Source organism: Alligator mississippiensis, chromosome 1, assembly GCF_030867095.1.
Source record: "Alligator mississippiensis isolate rAllMis1 chromosome 1, rAllMis1, whole genome shotgun sequence".
Lineage (NCBI taxonomy): Eukaryota > Metazoa > Chordata > Crocodylia > Alligatoridae > Alligator > Alligator mississippiensis.
The window spans coordinates 443,713,436-443,734,275 of record NC_081824.1 but is presented as its reverse complement, the minus strand read 5'-3'; the positions used below and the strand labels follow the sequence as shown (position 1 = coordinate 443,734,275).

Genomic DNA, 20,840 nt, shown 5'->3' with positions numbered 1-20,840 from the left:
ACATGGCTGGCACTTCCTGTTGTAGGCACTTGCAGCTCATGTGGGGCTATCCTGCCTCTCTGCTACATCACCGGCACCCCGTGGGGCAATGGTGGCAATGGAGAGCAGGCACAAGCAGCCCTGCATGGGCTTAGAGCCACTGGAGCATGGGGTGCTGGTCAAGGGGGGTGCTGCTTTACCTCGTGCTGAGCACCAGCTCATAACCCACTGCCACTGCTAGCAAGGGCCCTGTGCTGGCTATGGGCTTGCCCATTGGGGCTGAGCCATGGCAGCAGCAGCGGTTTTTATCAGAGAATTTGTGATTTTTTTATCAGGGAAAAGCAGGATCCCTGGTAATTATTCTAAACTCAAACTAACACTAACACCGGCCAACATTTGAGAATTTTAAAGGTCAACATGTAACATGACCCTTAGGAAATAGGCAGGGAAGAAAAAAGAATAAACATGTGAGACCAAAACCACAGAATTTGACATGGATAAGAAAGAAAGAGAGAGAGACATGATTCAAAGAAGGCAGATTCTGGATTCCTCAAAGAATTTGACCTAAGCCCAGAGGACCCGCTAGATTTATAGAGAAATGTATGTAAGGCTTTATTATATTTTGTCTGGAGCTGTACATTCTTTGTGCTGTATAAAGTAAAGTGCAATTGTATTTACAAACCTGTACAAGGCCTGAAAAATCTGTTTGCTTTTGCTACATCTCTGAAGAGAGAACTGCAAACCTAGAGGACCTTTAATCTTGGAGCTCTGGAGATATGTTAAAGCTACTGAGAACTCAGGGTTCAGTGCTGGTTCTAGGGGCTTGATTAGCTGGAACAAATGTCCTAATCCAAGAAAGAATAATAGACAGATCATATGCATGGGAAGTGTGCTACAAAGCCCAAGGACAGAGGCAAGGCAGCAACCTAACAATACCAAAAGAATCTTAGAAATCATATAATCATAGAAAATTAAGGCTGGAAGGGACCTCAGAGGTCATCTAGTCCAAAGCCTTGCTCAAAGCAGGACCACCCTCAACTATATCATCGCGGCCAAGGCTTTATCTAGTCGGGTCTTTAAAACTTCCAAAGATGGAGATTCCACCACCTCTCTGGTAACCTGTTTCATTACTTTACTACCCTCCTAGTGAGAAAGTTTTTCCTAATATCTAACTTAAAATTCCCTTGCTGTGACCTGTGACCATTGCTCCTTGTTCTGTCATCTGTCACCACTGAGAACAGTCTAGCTCAGGGGCAGGCAAAATATGGCCCATGGGCAGAATCCAGGTGAATCTGTCCTCTCCCAAATATAATTATTATCAATCTGTGGCTGCCCCTTTGGAAGCCGGCAGGAGGTGGGCTTTCAGAGGGTGCATAAGATTGGACCAAACAGGCTCTGTACTTCCACCTCTGTGGTGCTCCCAGCATGCCATCCGGGAGACCCATTTGGAGGCATCAATCATGATGTCACACAACTGGACAGCTGGTGAATAGAGAGGGGAGCTCCTGCCTGCAGGAGAGGGGACTGGGTGTGGGGTTTGTGGGTGGAGTTGGGTAGGTTTGGGATTTGTGGGTGGGGGGTGGGGTTTGTGGGTAGAATTTGTGGGTAGGGGTGACAGTAGCAGGAGCAGGCAGTGGCCCTTGGGGTTCTTCTGGCCTGCTGCAGGAAGAGTTCCCCCTCCCCCCAGCTGTGCTCCCTGAATCTTGGGAGCTACATGTGGCAGCATGGAGCCTGACCAGCCCAACCCACTGGCATGCATCTTCAAACTGGACTAGGTTGGCTCATTGCCAGTACACGGGGCTGCAGGCAGAAGCCACGCTCTATCAGGCTGGGCCAGGCTGGGCTAAGTCAGCTTCATGCCTCCATGTGGGGCTTCCAGGACTCCAGTGGAGAAGCACACTTGGAGGCATAGAGCCCACCTGGCCTGATGGTATGTGACTCCCCATAGCTCCTGGTTCCCATGCCACAAGGGAGGGTGGGCTCTATGCCTCCATGTGCAGCTCCCCACTGGAGTGCTGGAAGCCCCACATGGAGGCACAGAGCTGGCTCAGCCTGATGGTGTGCAGCTCCCACCTGTAGTGCTGAGTGCTCCACATGCTGATATGGAACCAGCTCAGTCTGGCTTGAAGGCGCATGCCAGCAGGCTGGGATGGGTCAGCTTTGTGCCGTGTAGAACTCCCAGGATTCAGCTAGAGCCATGTGCCACTGGGGGGCTCTGCCTGCATTGGTCCAGGAGTGCTCCTAGGGCCTGCCACCTGCTGCTGCTGCCACTGCTAGCAGTGAAGACTATGAACCATGAGGAGGGGGGACGTGTGGAAGTGGGGCCACACCCACCCACCCATACACACTCCCACACCCCCCACAATCCTTCACAGACCCCACACCCTCAAAACACCCCCCCTCCATAACCCCTCCCAAAAACTCCATACCCCTACACCCCCTCCACAAATCCCATACATACACACACCTCCACCTGCCATGCCCCCCATACAATATACATGAGTAAGACTTTATTATGAGCTATTATGAACTCATCTCTATACACTATGCAGACACACATACATTAGGACAAAAATAGTTTTTGAAATAAGATTAAAATATGTTATAATAAATGTTTGATTTTGAGTATATGATTTGTGTTTTTTTCGTTCCAAGATGGGAACCACCCCCCCTCACAAAAGGAGTACTTCTGGGGACAAGGCTTCTGGTGGCTTCAGGGTTTAGGGGTGGGACTTCCAGTCCCAAGATGGTGACCAGGGGGTGGGGCACCTGTCAAGGGGTGGAGCTACCTTTGCAGTCCTCAATAGCTCACCAAAAGTCATTAAGTGGCCCTTCAGTCAAAATAATTGCACACACCTGGTCTAGCTCCATTCTCTTTTGACCCACCCTTCAGGTAGTTGAAGGTTGCTATTAAATCCCCTGTAAGTCTTCTCTTCTCCAGACTAAATAATCCCAGTTACCTCAACCACTCCTCAGAAGTCATGAGCCCTAGCCCCTAACCATTTTTGTTGTTTTTAGCTGGACTCTCTCCATTTTGTCTATACAGACCCACAGTCCCAGTTTGGTAGGACCCAAAAGCAACAGCCTATTGATTGTTCATTTGGACAAGCTCTACAGATCTGTGTGAGAGACAGTCTTAGGTTTAGAACTGTAAGCTGTGGCTTCAAATGTATTTAAAATGAAATATCCAGAGCGAATCACTTGTCTGTGTTTTATATTAAATTCTAAAGATACTTTGTAGCTTTTAAAATAGAGGCTGACCAGGACAAATAATTTTTAAAAATGGAGCAATTCTAATGAGATCCGTGGAAACACTGAGAGGAGATGAGGAAGAATGCAGTTCTCCAGGCCTTGGAGTCTTCAGATATTTGTGTGTCAGTAATACTTACTCTATTACTAGGTCAATAGTTGGCAAACAGACTCCTATTGTTGCTTGGCTATGGTTGAACTAGAAACCACCATTTTTTGCTTTACTCCTTCATTTTGTCTCTCACCAAAATACACCTGATGACTAACTTCTAAGCTACTGTAACATTGCAGAAGAGAAAATATGTGACAAAAATTGTCTCTAGCTAGGGACATAGAGTAGAAAAGTACTGCTGAATGCTATTCATTTTAGTAACACCTCACAACCATTTCAAAAATCTCTGGCAACAGTACAAGAAGAAATAAGTTTGACAATAGACACTTTAATTACCCTGTGTCCACGTTGACACTGATGTTAATATATAACAAAAATAAAAAATGCTCTACTTCACCAAGCAATTTAAGGTTATCTAATATGTCAAGCCCATCTGCTAATAGTGTAACGGGCAGTTACTTTTACTGTATACATTCCTTATCTTACTTTCACAGCTATTAGCTCACAATCAGATCAGCCTTGCAAAAACTGCTTTTGACCAGATACAGTAGTAATAATTATATGAATGACATTTCAGGCCTCATCTGAAACCTGAAGGCAGAGGTGGGAGGTAAAAATGCATTAAATTCCCTGTTCCTTTTCATTTTTCCCCATCTCTTATTCCTGATAGCTTTTTTACAATTTATTTTCCTGTTACACTCAATTAAGTGCCTGTTAAGGAACTGAGGCTGGAACTAATTTGTTCTTTCTTTTATGTAGAATTTTTTTCCCTTTGTCATTTGCATTCTTGGTATAAATTTTTAAAAAAACAACTAGTTACTCCCAATCCCTACCAGTATGCTGCTGGGTTTTTTTTTTTAATGCTGTAGCTTAGCTGTTTGAAATGCTCACTCTTCAGTTCCAATGTAATTGTGAGAAAGACAAATATTCCTCAGAGATTTCTTGTGGTAGGCAATTGGCAAGTATTCCTGAAAGAGCCTAGTCTTTAGTTACAGATTAATCATTTATTAATGGTGTATATTTGGAGCTGCCACTCACTAAGGGCTTTAAGAATTAAAAAAACCCACCAAACTGGAGCAGTACAGCATTTGTCTATCAAATGAAAATCAAATTATTTAATTGCTTGATGGACAGAAAGTCTCAGGAAAGGATTTGGTCCCTAGCCTAAACAATCAATAGTCAGTCCATTCACAAAGGAAAAAATGCTAGGTATCAAAGGCAGTTATTAGTTGCTTTTTTCATTAGTAAGGAATTATTATATTATAAGCATATTACCTATTATATATTATTCTATATTGATTTTCTCTTAGTAAGTTGTTGCCTATGAAACCTCATGCCTTTCTGAGATGCCACCCTACCCTACCTTCTGCCTGACTTCAGATTAACATGGCTGAGTACTTTTGTGATCATTAGTAAAGGACAGGGATACCTCAAAAGTTTTTTATTGTTTTTATTTATGTTTTGAGATGATAGGAGCCCCTGCGCTAAGCCAAGAACAGATTCTGAATAGGCACTCGATAAACAGAACAAAAAGCACACCCTGGTTCTAGTATCAGTAAGGTAACAGCTAGAAAACATCAGCTAAACAAGAGGCATATTGCCATATGTTGTATGTTAAACGACGTATTTTGCTGAAAGTGCTTTTGCAGCTTGTGCTGAGAATGATCCACTTTTGTAAAAAGGTCACTTTTACCTCATGCATGCCATTATGTCTTTTGTACAGGACACCTTTATCTTGCGATTACCTTCACATTTAAAGATATAAACAGATGTCACCAAATGGAGCAGATCAGCTGTGCTGCGATGCCCGTCCCCCTGCACAGCTGATCCACTTCATTGGGTGAAATACACCTTGCCCATTGTCTTGTCAGTTGATCCTCCAGGACAATGGGAGGCATGTTCCCTACTTGCAGAGGTGTGCCAAGAGATTCCTCAGAGTGCATCTATGTAAACAGGGAAAGTCAGGGTTCTCTATTTACAGACATGCCCCAGAGATTTTCTTGGGAAAGTCATAAGAAGGGAAAACTGGGCAGGTGCTCCTGGTATTTGAAGGGCCCAATCCTGTGCATGAATTCCAGGGGCTTGTAGGATTGGATCCCTTAAGCCCCAGGAAGGCCTGCCTGTCATAGCTGGAGAGTTCAAGCAGCTCCAGGCTGTGCCTGCTCTCCCACCATGAACCTAATAGACGTCTGCTGCAATAAAACACCAGAAGAAATTATTTATTACCTTTTGTCAGGGACACAGATTCAGGCATTTATGTCATGACAAATGGTATAGATGAAGGGTAGTCAGCCTCCAACATATGAGCCAAATCTGTCCATGGAGCCATGGCATCTGGCCCACAGGACTCTCCACAAGTTGAAAAATGTAGTGGTGGGGAAGCAGTGGCAATGAATACAACCACCCTCCCCTGCTGCCAAATTCACAAGCCCCACATGGCAGGTCAGAGCTGTGCAGCTGGGGAGGAGCTAGGCCACATTCCCTTCCCCTAGAATTTTCAGATCAGAGCCAGGCCATGTCCCCTCACTACCCCATCCACTTTTGAGGCTGCATTGAGGCCAAGCCAAGCCCGCTTCCCCTGTGTGGCTGAATCAGGGCTGGGCTGCTCCCCTGCTGCCCTCCGTGTGCCTGAATGGGGCCCCACTGCATCCACCCCAGGCACCAGATCAGGACCACTAGATGGAGCTGATCTGTGGATGGCCTGGGCACTGTCCACGGGTGACTGGTGCCACCTTAGTTGGGTGGGGGGCCATGTGCCCCCCTCAGTGACCAGTCAGTGACCGGGGGGTACCCCCACAGCCAATCTCGCTGACCGGGGGGGCAGTCCCAATTGTGCTGGCCAGGAAACAGCCATGGAGCTCCTGGAAGTGAGTGCAACACTTCTGGAAGTGGCCGTGACACTCCCACTCCCTGGCCAGTGCTTGTGGGGGGGTGGGGGGGAGGCACTGGCACTCCTGTCTGCCCCCCCTGCCCATTGCTTAAGTGGGGAGTGCAACCTGTCAGGGGGTGTACCAGTGCTCTCAGGGGGTGCATGTGCACCCCCATGTACCACCTAGGCATTGCCACTGGCACCGTCCACTCACCCTGCCAGTCAAAAATGTTGAGCACTGCTGTTTTAGTGTGTTTGCTTTTTGTTTGTACCACCATAACATTTGTAGGCAGCACAAAAGTGACGTCTATTTGTACATTAATGTAAAGAAATCAGTTTTCTGGTGTTTGTATAGTTCTGTCATATTAGAGACACTCGCTTTTTTTTCTCATTTCTAATATAATATTCTGACTGCAGATTTTTGCATGAAAAAATCCTGAGATCTTTCCATAAAAACTGACAATATCTTTCTTTCTTTCTGCAGTCCTTTTAGCTATACACTGTTTAATTTACATGTTTATTGAAGCCATATTCCAAACTGCAGTTGAATATTTTTACTCCTAGTCTCTCTTTGCCCCTATTTCTAACTATCCTGTAAGTATTTGAGCTTCACATGACTTAATTATATAGGTCTGTGACACAGATCAATTTTCTTTTCCTTTTTTTGGCTCATTTCTTATAAGGAAATGTATACCTTTCTCAAGTGACATGCTTGCATTGATCACAGTATTCATGGTATTTTTTAAATATATGTCTGTAGTCCTTTTTGTTAAACTACTTTGGTGTTACAAGTTGTAGTAGGATTTCAACTTCTACATTTTCTATTAAAAATTAATGGCTTCCAGGAGCATTTGAAAGTAGTTGACTTATTCCTCTAATTCTTTGTCCATGTACTTTTGAGATGAAAGTATTTTTGGAGCTTCATTTTGCTCCATTTTTTTTCAAACTGTTGCTGTTTCTCTTCTTTGGAAACCACTTAATAACGATATGACAAATGGTCATGTTGCTAGGAGAAAGGTCTTTACCTTCTGGTCCCAAACATATGACCTGGGTGAACATCACAGAAAATTAAGTTAAGGCTGACTGATGGCTACTATACAAGTGGTTGTTCTTAACTTTGCTATTTTTTTAACTTGGATTATATTTATCTTGTAAATATGATTTAAATGCTGTAATTTTGACATAAGGCTTGAAAGCAGGAAAATTAAGTGAATGTTTAGAAAGTGCCTTGAGGAAAGTGAGGTTTGACAATACAGATACTGACAGCAGACTAGATTTGTACAAATTTTCACAAAGAGATGTCAATTATACCCTCTGCAACGGCTGGGACCCTGCCCCCTCAGGAGAAAGTGGAAAGAAAAGTGGCAGCGATGCTTAAGATGTAGCTATAGGTTGGTCACTATCTTTGGAATTTCACCATCCACCAACCGCCAATATCCTCAACATGATACTGTTAGGCAGAAGGTAGGGTAAGACAGTAGTTTAGCACCTAACTTATTCAGAGAGACCTACACTTTTGTAGGTGACTGCCTATTTTGTCAGATTTTATGGATGGACCTGCAGGATGCGTTCAGACGTGCACAGCCGTGCGGTATGTGGTACCGCAAACACATCTGCAGCGCCACATACTGTACAGTCAGGTGTTCTCTGCATGGCAAGGGCATGCTGCCCATGTGTGCACTGCTCCACCATTATTTTCCACGTGTTTTTTGACCCCTGAATATCCAGGGGTTAAAAAAAATGGAGCTCACACACGGGCATTACATGCTACTGCAAAGCAGAGCCAGGTCTCCTGGACTCACGCTGCAGCTGCAAGCCACGATCTGCTCAGCAGGATCGCTGCTGCTGCAGCCTGGGAAGCCCCCAGGGCCCCAGGTAAGGCTGTTGGGGCCAACACAGTTCTGGCCCCAGCCTCCCGTACTGCCCCTGGCGTAACTTGCTGCGTGACAAAGCATGTGTGGCATGGGCATTCCCCAGGGACAAGTTGCTGTGGTTTAAGCTATATGTCCCCAGGGAACCAAATGTCTACTCTCATCTGGACCCAGCCGTAGAGTGTAGGATACTAAATAGAAAGGAATTAAGTAATTTGAAAACAAAGGAAAGGGACAGGAGGAGGAAAGTATAGTGGGGGAAAGCAGGCAAAGGCAGGTTGAGGAGATCAAAAGGATAAACAAAACAGTTAACCCATGGAGGGACACAGTGATTATAAAAGCTAGTTCATAATGGGATAAGCATCCAAAATTTTTGTTGAAACCATCCTTAGCACAGTCCAGTCCATGCAGGACTTCTGGTTCCTCATTTCACACTCAAGTTGCTTTTTTTAAAGTTTTATTGTTTAAGAACACCTGCTCTGAGGCCAGCTATCTATTTAGTACTCCTGCTCTCTACAAATCCATCCATTGCATCTGACGAAGTAGGCTGTAACTTACAGAAGTTCGTGCCTCTGAACAAGTTAGTTTCTAACCCTGCCATGCCTTCTGCCTATCTTCAGACTAATTCAGCTAACCACCTCTCTCATGATACTGTTAGAATTTATATGATGACAATGCATCAAGGCTTTTCATCAACAGAAGAAATAACCTCGGTAACTAATCTGATCTGCCTATGAGTAGAGAGAATTTATATGTGGTCTGAAACTTGCAGACAATGTGGATTTGTGGATGCAATGGCAGAATTAAGGCTCAGATTCTCTGCACTTAAAACACACTCCCAGAATTTCAACAGTGACAAAGAAACTATATTAAGCAGTTTTATGCATCCATATTTTTAATTGAAGTTGGTTGTATAACACATGGATCAGCATACAAAGGTTTCTGTTGATAAGAATCAAGGGTGTATAATGCCGACAGCTAATTTCTTTTAAATCCCACATGTTTGTTTCTCTGCTTTTTGGGAGATTGTTTTGCATTAATGCTATTTCTGTATGATAACAACAACGATACATTATTTCAGCTTTCTTTGTAGAGATATAGGCCACATTAGTAATGTCAGAGCTTTGTATTTTTAGCATGAAATATACTTGGTTAAAAAACAGAATAAAGTAGAGATATTGACCTCTTTTAGTATTGAGTTATGATGCAGCTCTTATCATAGCAGCATTGTTCGTACTATTATAGTTAATGTTGCTTTAATAATCTCATTGTAAACTCTAAGAGATTTATAGTTCAGTTATAAGCATTCATTCTATCTGTAATTTGGCCTGCAAGATCTCGGCTCCATAGTTCATTTTTAAAGCATGTTTTCTAAATGAGATATAATAAAAATAAAATAAAATTACACATTTTAAGTCCCACAAGTGAATCATATTGGCCAATTAATAGTCTATAAAGTGATCTAAAATGTTCTTTTGAAATAAAAAACCCTTTTATTTGATTTTGATTAGTAAATGTTTAAAGATAATAATTAGAGAAGAGAATTTCATAACCTTGATCTGACTTTTTATCAAATTTCCTGACAAGCCATGTAGCTTTAGATTAATTTTATTAGTGTGTGTATGATTTAATTTTTATTCTAGAAGCACTCAAAAATGTGTTAGACTGTATAGAGACATACATAGGAGAATGCAGTTTACAAAGAGTTTGCAATATATGTAGACCAGGGTTGTCCAACTGGCAACCCACAGATTGCACCCAGCCTGCAAAGGTGAACATGTGGCTTGCAGGTACCTGCCCAGCTGCCACTCCTCACATCGCTCCTGCTGCAGTGGCCCAGATCTTGCAGGCAGGCAGTGGGAAGGGGCCCTGTAGCCTGCTGCCCTCATGACTATGGGTTTGTACAGCTCATGCAGTGGCCAGGGAAAAAGGTGAGGGGGACAGCTTCAGGCTGCTTTCATAAGAAGGAGGTTGCAAGATAGGAAGGTGCATGGGCCTGGGGAGATCTTGAGGTGTGCAGCCCCCATGGCATGCAACCCACAGAGTATGCAGCCCAGGACCTGTGACCAGTGCAGTATGTGGCCCCCAGCCACTCTGAAGTGGGGCAACCATGATGTAGACAAAGGCAGAAAAAGGTTTTGGCTCACCAGTACAATATGCAAGCAGAGCAGCATACGGCCAGATTAGTCCCTGCATCACCTTGGCCCAGCCCTGCATGCTCAGATCAGGCTGTCTTGATCCAGCCCTATGTGGCCAGATTGGGCCCCATGACACTTCAGCCCCAAGTGGCCGGACTGGGTTCTGCATAGCCAAACCAGCCTCACTCGGGCTTGGCCCCATGCAACTGATCTGGCATACAGGGCTATGCTACCTGGTCTGCAGGGCTCTCCACGGCCACATCCAAATGAGCACATACTGCACGTTCTGTTGTTTTCCGCACAGCAAGGGAGCAGCACGGAGGGTTTTTTTGACCCCTGGATAGCCACAGGTAAAAAAAAAACAACCACAAAAAAAAGCAGCAGAGTGGCACATGTAGCAGCAGTGTGTGCCACCCAAAGCCCAGCCAACCAGAGCCACGCTCCACTGCCGGCCAGGCCCCATGAGGCAGGATCGCTGCTGTTGCAGCCCTGGGAGGCCCCTAGGACTCCAGATAAGGCTGCTAGGGCCAGCCCAGTGCTGGCCCCAGCCTCCCCTACCCCACCTGGTGTAACTTGCATGTCAGAGCACAAGGTGTGCCACCACTAGTTATCCCTGGGGAACCAAATGTCCACACACATCTGGACACAGCCCATGAGTCCAGAAAACTGACAACAGAGGAGAGGCAATTAAGGCTGTCCTGCTCCCCCACTGCAGACCTCTGGGGAGCCTTGCAGGCTCGATGACATGACTCCACAGACTGGATCTGGCCCACAGGCCAGAATTTGAGCACCCCTAATCTAGACTAACAATACTTTGTTATTTACTGACAATGGCATCAGTTACATGAACCAGATTTCACATTTCTAAGGCTAAGTGTGATGGGTATGAAACACTGCTCTGTCATTGGCATCTCTCTTAGGTACCTCCTTCAGACATGCTGAAAGGTCTTCCTAGCATGGTGTCAATCGCAGGGAGACAGATCAGAAATGTTGCCTGAGATAGAACAGGTAAAATTATCCATGACCAGCAGCTGCTTCTCTCTTGACATTTGCTTTTTGAACTGACTCAAATCTTCTTAATCTTTTTAGAGAACACTGAGTAAATCCTGCCTGCATTCACAATAAGACTAACAAATGCCACACACAGGCACTCTGCTGTATAGCATCTTGAATAGCCTGTTTATGTGAATGAGGCATGCAATACATGCTTAACAACTCTCAGTCATTCACCTGCACTGGACTTAAAGTTCAGGCAGTTGTAGTCACAGCAGTATAATGCCAGCAACAGTCTCAAATAAGAAATCTCAATCTCAAATGATAAATATAAATCACTGCATCACGTACATGTCAACCTTCTACTGATATCACTTCATAGAAAGGGTGGACTCTAAACACAGAGGCCAGGAAGAAGCAGGGAGCAAGTTGGCCTTAGACAGGTGACAATTACCATTAAAGCTGTTACCCGTTTCTGAAGAATGACATCCAAGATTTGTGAAATACTAGGTTCTTTAATTAGCATAAAATGGAGCAAATGGATCTCACTAGCCTCTTCACTACAGAAATGCAGCCATTGACAGTAGTGATTATCAGGGATCCTGTTTTTCTCTGATTTAAAAAAATCCCCAATTTTTGCTTTAAAAAAGTAATCCTGAATCCACATTTTTCCACAATTAAAATGAAACACCACTATCTATATCATTCAACAAACTTTAATTAAAGTACCCCCACCACCATTTTTAAGCATAGGGATGCTAGTACAGAAGATGCTCTGGGCACTTTAATTAGAGCAGCTCTCGGAGCTCCCTTCCCCCCACTCCCAGGGCATGTGTATATACACCCATAGAGATTAACTGGTTCAGAGAAACACATGCATTTGGAGGCAACAGCTTGCTTTGTCAGATGCCTCATCACAGCATATGATGAAGTTAGGTATTATCTGAGAAAATGTATGCCTCTCTGAACCTGGAAGACTCTAATATGTCACCCTGGTAGCCTTCTTGAATGCAGATTAACACAGCTAACATTGTTACAGGAATGAAAAAAACTTGTAAAAATAGATGTACTATAGGTGTAGACAGAAATGCAGCTCCTTAGTCTAACTCATGGTGCTGTGTCAGCCGAGCCCTGCTCCTGGTGCGTGCAGACTATAGTTACTGAAGACGCTCTGTTTTGGAGCATCTTCATCTGAACCCACATACAGTGAAGGTTCAGATTTCTGCAGGATTGTGCCCTTTTAAAGCACTGCAGCCATGCACTTACACTTTGTCATGGCTGTAGAGCACTTTCAGGGACCAGATTATGCAAAAGTTGTCACTTCTCTCATATTTTATGGTTTCCTTAGTTATCTTGTTTTGTTATGTTTTAATCAAGATGAACAGTGCATATCAGAAAAGCATTTCTATTTAGGATCTTACAAAACACTAATAATTCCTGTTGAATTCAGTAGGAATCGCATGGGCCCAGCATCTATTAAAATCAAGCCATAAACCACGCCAAACCTCAAAGACATGTGAATGGTGTATCTTATGATTACTATAGGTAATTTACTGAGTCAGGGTGACAGCTGTGGGGAGAAGCTGCTTTTCTACCTGTTCTGTTGATTAAGCCTCCTGTACACAAAATCTCCTTCCTTACATGAGCACTTAAGGATTTTCTTTTTGGTTACTGAAATATAAGGCATTGTGTAGTTTTGCACCTTTGAATGTAATGGTCTAATGACCCACAGAATAGAATTATATGGTTCATTTCAAAGGTAGAATCATACGGCTGGCAAATACACATTTTTAAACATATCTGACGTGGAGAAGTTCATGATAGTCCTCAGCATTCTAATCCTACATAATTATCCTGTAATAATTAGAAGATATTTAACACAGTTGGAAAGCTGGAGGGCATAAGGAGAAAGGGCTGTCTTCTAATCTCAAATGCACAGTCATGCGGTGCTGCACCAATGGGGGGTTTTCAAGATATATTATGATGTGCACCTGTGAATTTGAAAGCACTACTGAGACCAGTGATTTATTTGTAAAATTCCTATGGGGTCCCAAGGAAATCACACAACGAGGTTGAAACTGCAGTTGAAGGTAAATAGTGTTTTGATACAAAGGGTAATGCAAACAGCACATAGAAAATTAGAAAGAGGTAGCAATGTATTTCCTACCTCTGATGTTGAAAATTAGTAGATTGGATCCATGGAAAAGACAGTTTAGAAATCAGGGAGATATGAAGGGCATTCCCATGTGTCTCATTACACCATTCATTTACATCAGATACGTCCATTTTAGTTTTTAGTAAATTCTGTTTCCTCTGGAATTCAGTGAATCATGATACTGTAATTTTCACAGGGAAATATTCAGAAGCATTTTATAGTTTCTAGACCCTAATACCACTGAGGTCAGTAATAAAACTCCCACTGACTTTGATAGGAATAAAATTAGGCCAGCACTGAGTACTTAATGAAACTCATGCCCTCATAATAATTTTAGACGCAAATGCGACACTTCCTTTCCTATTCAAAGTAAATACATCTTCTGTACAGACACTGAGTTTATTCTCATCTGTCATAGTCACAACTAGAGTAGGAGAACTTTTCTTTCAGTTGAAATGGATGAGGAGGGTAATCCTGTTTTGAAATCACTGGAAATGTTGACATTTTTATCAGTTAAGTTAATATTAGTCTCCAAAAACACTACTTTATTTCCAGGGATAAAATGTGTGAGTCTTCCCATTTGTCCTTAGCATGACTACATGCATGAATAAAGGTACTCACACTGGTAAGTTTTGGCAAGATCTAGGTCTAGGTTTGAAAACAAATTATTTGAATATAGTCAAAATGTAGTGCTCTCATAGATTTGTGCTAAGGTCAAGAGAAAATTGACTATGAAGAACTTTACCAATTATATAAATTAGAGCCAGCTCATGCATTCATGGTCAAGTTTCTCTTCCTTCTTTTTTTTATGAACCTTAATTTCATTAAAAACATAGAAAATATGTGCATAACTTAGCTAGATGTTACAATGAATTTTATGAGATTTCTAGGAAAAAGTCACACAACTTTATTCTTTGATATCCTCTCTGAGAGAGTGTTTCATTTTTTTTACACAAGTCACAAAGGAGAACTACATACACTCATATTTTCATTTCAGAAGCAAAATTCATACCTCACTTGTGACTTATGCAAGAAAAATAAGAAGCTTCATTAAATAGAGTTACAACTTGTCTATGAGTTGCAGATTGGGAGAATTTTCTTTTGAAATCATTAAATCTTTCCAGTCAAAGTATTTTTATCTCCTTGAAAAATTCCACTTATTATTTCATCTTTGTGAGAAAAAAGACAATTTTTCAAAATATGTTTCCTAATGACCTAGGCAATGATTAAAAGTTACTTCCATATTTTCCATACTGAAAGCACTTACTTGAAGCAGCATGCAATTAAACCAAATTAAAAATAAAGTCAATTGCATTTATAGATTTTTTTTGGTACATTGACTTGCATAGTAATTTCTTACCTACTGGGTGATAGAACATTCATGCTTTATGGCTTCTTCATTGTTTCTCTGCAAAATATGTTAAGAAAAATTCCACTCCTCAGCTTTATTCATTTGAACCAAGACACTGAAGTCAAAGGGCGTTTTGCCATCGGCTTCAATGGTAATAGAATCTACCCTGCCTTCTAATAGAATTGCAATCACAATAAGCTCAGGACCTTCTGCAAGCAATCCATCAGGACATTTGGTGCACTGGATGAGATCTATTACATTTCTGGAGGTGCAGGTGTATGATCCAGGAATGGCCCTCTCTCACAATAACAACACCCCACAACAGAACCATCACCAGAGCCATTTGGCGACGCTACTGCACAGTAACTCTGGTTACTGCACAGTCTTTTACTACTTGTTTATACAAGTACTAAAGGACTGTGCAATAACAATTATATAGTCAGCGTCCCGTGTAGAGAGTACTAATGGATTTTCCAAGTGTGTTAAGAATAAAAGCTAACTTATTTCTATTTAGTACTTTGAAAGAAGAGTGGTGTCCAAGTGAACAAAAAAAAGAACTAAGAAAGAACTGAACCTGAGCTACCAGTAAGACTCTGTGACAAAAAAAAAGGACTAATGAGATCTGAGGATGCATAAATAGGGAAGCACTGAGTAGTAGTCAGGGAGTGATTTTACTTTGGAATTGGTGAGGTGCATAATAGTGTACTGTGTCCCATTTGTATTTTTTAAAAGCATTGAAAATTTGGAGAGGAAGAAGATAAGAGTTGCAAAAATGATTTAGGGGCTAGAGTAAAGAGTTAATTTTGTGTAGAATGCCAGAAAGAATGTTGAGAGGTGTTGATCCAGTTAGTTAAATACTTTTACAGGGAGAAAATAGTGGCTATTAAATGACAGAGAGGAAGAGCATTGCAAGAACCAGTAGCTGGAAGTTGAATCCAAATAAATTAAAATTACAATTCAAACATAATTTTACCAAACAGTCAAGTGAAATGATGGATTATCCATCCTTTGATGTCTGCTGATCAATTCTAGATGCCTTTCTGGATGACATACATTAGCCAAACTCTGGTTATGCTTTATGTAAACATTAGCTAAACTAATGGTTTTAAGAGTGGGGTATCTGTGTGAAATTTAACAGCATATAATATGTAAGAGATTAGACTGATCTATTGGCTCATTCTAGCCTTAAATTCTATGTGAGGTACTACCTGTATGTGTATGATTTTAAAGGAAGGTCTATGTTATGATTTTGGTATACTAATCCAAATTCTTAAAAGTTTCAACAGTATTATAATCTAAGTTAATTTTCATTGATTTCATAGATATTTAGGGTCGGAAGGGACCTTAGTAGATCACCGAGTCCAATCCCCTGTCCTGGGCAGGAAAGAGTGCTGGAGTCAGGTGACCCCAGCCAGGTGCTTGTCCAATTTCCTCTTAAAGACCTCCAAGGTAGGGGAGAGCACCACCTCCCATGGAAGCCCATTCCAGATTCTGGTAACCCTCACCATAAAGTTCTTCCTGATGTCTAATTTAAATCTGATCTCTGTTAGTTTGTGCCTGTTGATTCTACTAACTCCAAGGGGTGCCCTGGTAAATTGAGTGTCTCCTATTCCTTGCTGTCCCACCCTGACAAATCTGTAAATGGCCACTAAATCCCCTCCCAGTCTTCTCTTGTGGAGGCTGAAGAGATCCAGGTCCCTCAATCTCTCCTCATAGGACCTTACCTGCAGGCCCCTAACCATCTGAGTAGCCCTCCTCCTCTGGACCCTCTCAAGGTTATCAACATCCCTCTTGAAGTGTAGCACCCAAATCTGAATGCAGTATTCCACTTGTGGTCTTACCAATGCTGCATAGAAGGGAAGTATCACCTCCCTAGACCTATTCATGATGCACCCGCTAATGCATGTTAGAGTGCAGTTAGCTTTACTGATCACTTAATCACATTGAGAACCATTTCGTCACATTTGAGAACCATGTATAATAGATTCCCAACAGATCCTGTATGAGTCAAATGAGACGATCCTATTTTTTCAAATGACGTTCCAAATGACGTTTTAACTGATATTCAAAACACTAGGGGCATATCTGCACAAGACATAAGTCATTGTACGCCAACACAGCTCGTCACTACAGTGACGTAGCTTTGGTGAGCATGAATTGTGATACTGATGCTACTGTGCAGTAGGGTCAGAAACAACCCATGTGCTGCTGGGACTGTGTGGTAGCAGAAGTTACTGCACAGTCGGGGTGCACATGTAGATACTTTAAAAACTTTCATTTTAAGAAACATAAATGGGTCATACTTTAGCAATAGTGATAACCAATTTAAGTTTATTTTGCAATAACTATTTTGCAACTCTTGGAAATAAAAATATTGACCTCTCAATGCCCCCTTTTTAAAAATAGTCACCTTGAAGCTGGGACAATGATTGTACTTACATAGTTCATCTGGGCATTAGTGATGCAATTTCCTTTTGAGTATGAAAAGAAGGGGCTCAAGGCCTTCAACAGTAAAGCTAACAGTGTAGATTAATCCCCACAGAGTACATTTTGAATGAGTTAATTAATATAAATTAAACTTAACTTCCTTTGTGGAAAACAAGGATGTTTCCCATATAGTTGCATTGCTTAATAAAGATTCCCTATGGAAAGTGAAGTATATCAAGCGGTACGTGGGCCTTAATTGTGATTACATTTTATTGCCACTTAGGCTATTAAGTACTTAAGTTACCAGATAACGGAATCTATATTCTCAATAGTGCTAACGGTAATTTTACTAACTATTTCAGCCCTGTTCCAACAATCTCATGGAGGAAAGTTAATGGTCATAATCCAAGCAAAGCCCGTCTGAGAAAATCCCAAGCTGTGCTTGAAATACCTAACGTGCAGCTAGATGATGCAGGAATGTATGAATGTAAGGCTGAAAACTCACGTGGAAGGAATGTCTTCAGAGGACAGCTACAAGTGTACAGTAAGTGCCATACAACAAAGAAAACAGGTTCTGCATGCAGAAGCCTGCAGGTACATGTGAAAAAAGTAGTAGCAAAATAATCAAGTAATTGTTTCTTCAATTAAAATCCATTTGATATTAGCACACCATTAAAGTAAACAACTATTAAATACTGAATGTGAGTAGAGCAAACTAAAACTTTCATCAGAATTTTCCTCAAAAAATCATAAAAATAGGAAGTGGGATGTACTGATTTGTTTTCTTTTAGTTTTGCCATTTTTGCCTAAGATTAGTTGAATTTTCTTTTTTTAATGTATATATTTAAATGTTCACTTTTTTAAACCTTCTCTTAAAAGTACTCAACCAATAGAATTTTTACTCCACACCATGCTATTCTAAGCATTATACATTTGTCAGAAAACTATTTTAGAAATGTCTTGAAAATTTTTATCCTCCTGCCTGTTAATCTAAGTTGGGCATGTCAAGATTTAGCCTATGGTCACACTTTCCAGCCCACTGTTCTACCGGCAGGCCACCAGAAGGCCAGTGGGGGCATGACCAGGAGGAGTGGCTTGCCACAGAATCCAGGGCCCTTGAACTCTGGTGGGTATTGCACCTGGCGGATGGAGGGTAAGCAATGGCTGATGCAGGCCCAGTCACCCTCTCCCTGCTTTGCCCATCACCACTGCTGCAGTCCTGCCCCCTCAGCCACTGGCTGTGCCTCTGATCCAGGCTGGAACTAAAACTGCTGCTGCAGCACAGGGGATATGGCAGTAGTGGCAGTTCCAGCTCTGGCAATAGGCACGTGGCAGAATTGGAGCTGCCACCACTATCACCATGTGCCCTGAGCTGGAGCTGCTGCCACAGGTGCCTTGCACCCTGGGCTGGATCCAGCCCACAAGGAGCTGTCCAGATCCAGTCTGGGGCACAAAGTGAATTGATACCCCGGATCTAAGTTATCTTTAATCCAACTGTACTGGAATCATAAGCAGAAAATTGCTTACATTTTCAGTGGTGATTTTCAGTTTTTGGGGATCCAGCTTGAGGACCTACAAATCAGTCTGATCTTAATACTGTGATAAGCATATATGACCTTTGGAAATTGGGTCCTTTTATTAGAAACTGAAGTTCCAAATATCAGTTATCACATTTGAAAATTCAGGCTATGGCTCTAAAATGAACCTATCCTAATAAGACCTAAAAGATAACTTAGATCTCTATTACTATCAGGAGCTTATACCTCATATTATAAATATCTTTAAGGGATGGAAGCAAATAATGATATCAGAAAACTGCATAATTTGAATGTTTACCCATCAATTTGATAATTTATTTTGCAATACTTTGTAAAATAAATGCATGTACCCAGTCTCCCATTAATATATACTTATTTTTAATATATTAAATCAACATAGGTTGAGACAGTACTGTAGAGAAGGACCATAAGCCTTACTGTAAACTATAAGCCAAGAGTATGCTCTTGTTGGAAAATAAGCCAGCAACATAATCCTGTATTATTTGGAGTATCTATTGCAAATGAAGGGAAGTAAATCTTCTGCTGTATTCAGCACTGGTGAGGACTTACCTGAAATACAATCATCAGTGTTTCAGTTACTTCCCTTGGCGACTATTGCTCAAAGATTTCTATAAAAAGGAAGTTTTTTTCCCTGATGTTCAGCTTTATTTTCCTTTCTTGCAATTTCATTCCATTACTCCTAGTTATTACTCCATTGAATATTCACAATAAGAATTCTGTCTTGGTATTAGTACCCTTTAGTTGTTTATAGTTTATCACCATGTACTTAGCTCATTTTCCTTGCAGTTCAGTCCTTCCAGTTCCCTAATCATGTTTGCTGTCCCCTCCAGTTTGTGCATGCCTTTATGACAACATCACAGGCCTTTAACGGGTGTGTGTCAAGATTGCATTGGAGTAGTCTTCCTCTGTTTCTTTTCTCAACTCACTTTTCTTTCAATCAGAGCCAAGGGCAATTTGGTGGCTTTCAATCTACACAGAGGTTCTGGGAAAAGATGACCTCTCTCTCAAATTCAGTGACTTGCATGGCTCTGACTGGGTGTCATCCGCAATGCCCTCACTGCACTGTGATCTGAACACTCTTACTGGAAAGACATCTCAACCATTCTGGGAACCATTCTGACCATTTCAAGTAACAACAGTACAAAATGTTTCCAACTATTACAGATTCTTACTGTCAACTGTCTCTGTTTATATCCAAGTTTTTAAGTCTCATTGATCTTTTTCCTCAGTACTTCTTAACGGGACTCACATACTCTAGTACATTACAGACAAGTTGTAAGATACATTCTGGTCCTCAAACAAGCTTGCTCCTAGATTGTGTCTTTAATAGATGTCAGAGCACTTTAGGAAAGAATGATCATTATCTACCCTTCTTTAAAAATAACGAGATGAAAACACACAGACAGAATCCAAGATGCTGTACCCAAAGGTCAGGAATGTTTTGGGGGTTTTTTTATCATAGAAATGTACAAAAGTACACCTGTAAGGAGCCTCAAGAGGTCATCCAATCCAACCTCTTTCTCAAGGCAGGATCATCCCCATCTAAATCAGACCACATACTCCATGCTGATTGGATTGTGTATGAAAAGTCCTTCCTGTTTCCAAATGTGGCAGTTGGTCTTCCCTGAGCAAAGCATGACCCCCTAACAAGAAAATGCTGGAGTTTTAGTCCCAGTAGGAGCTTCAGCACATATCAGTCAAAGCCCCCTGCCACTTGTAGGATCAGAGGTAAGTAAGGCTGGAAGGGTCATAAGGGTCACAAGGTCATCTAGTCCAGCCCCATTTCAAGGCAGGATCATTCTTGGCTAAACCATCCCAGCCAAGTGTGTCTACCCTGCTCTGGAAAACTTCCAATGACTGCATCTTTAGAATTTCTCTAGGTAGCCAGTTCTAACGCTCGACCACCCTCACAATAAAAAAAAAAATCTCCAAACAGCAAACCTAAATTTCCCCTGTTGCAGCTTAAGACCATTGCTCCTAGTCATCTCCCCTACAGCCACAGAAAAAGCCTCTCTCCATCCTCTTCAGGTATTTGACAACTATTATCAAATACCCCATCAGTCTTCTCTTCTCCAGACTAAATAACCAAGTTCTTCTCCAGACTTTCCTCGTAAGTGTTGCCACCAGGCCCTTACTC

General features: G+C 41.9%; 1 protein-coding gene across 6 annotated transcripts in view; it reads left to right on the top strand.

Moving 5' to 3' along the window:
• The window catches only part of CNTN5 (contactin 5), a 1,172,720-nt gene that overhangs the window by 889,749 nt on the left and 262,131 nt on the right, over positions 1–20,840 (top strand). For all 6 annotated transcript variants that reach the window (XM_059721130.1, XM_059721133.1, XM_059721132.1 and 3 more), the window contains one exon: positions 17,507–17,688. In XM_059721130.1, coding sequence (XP_059577113.1) covers positions 17,507–17,688 — 182 coding nt within the window. The remainder of the gene's footprint in view (positions 1–17,506; positions 17,689–20,840) is intronic.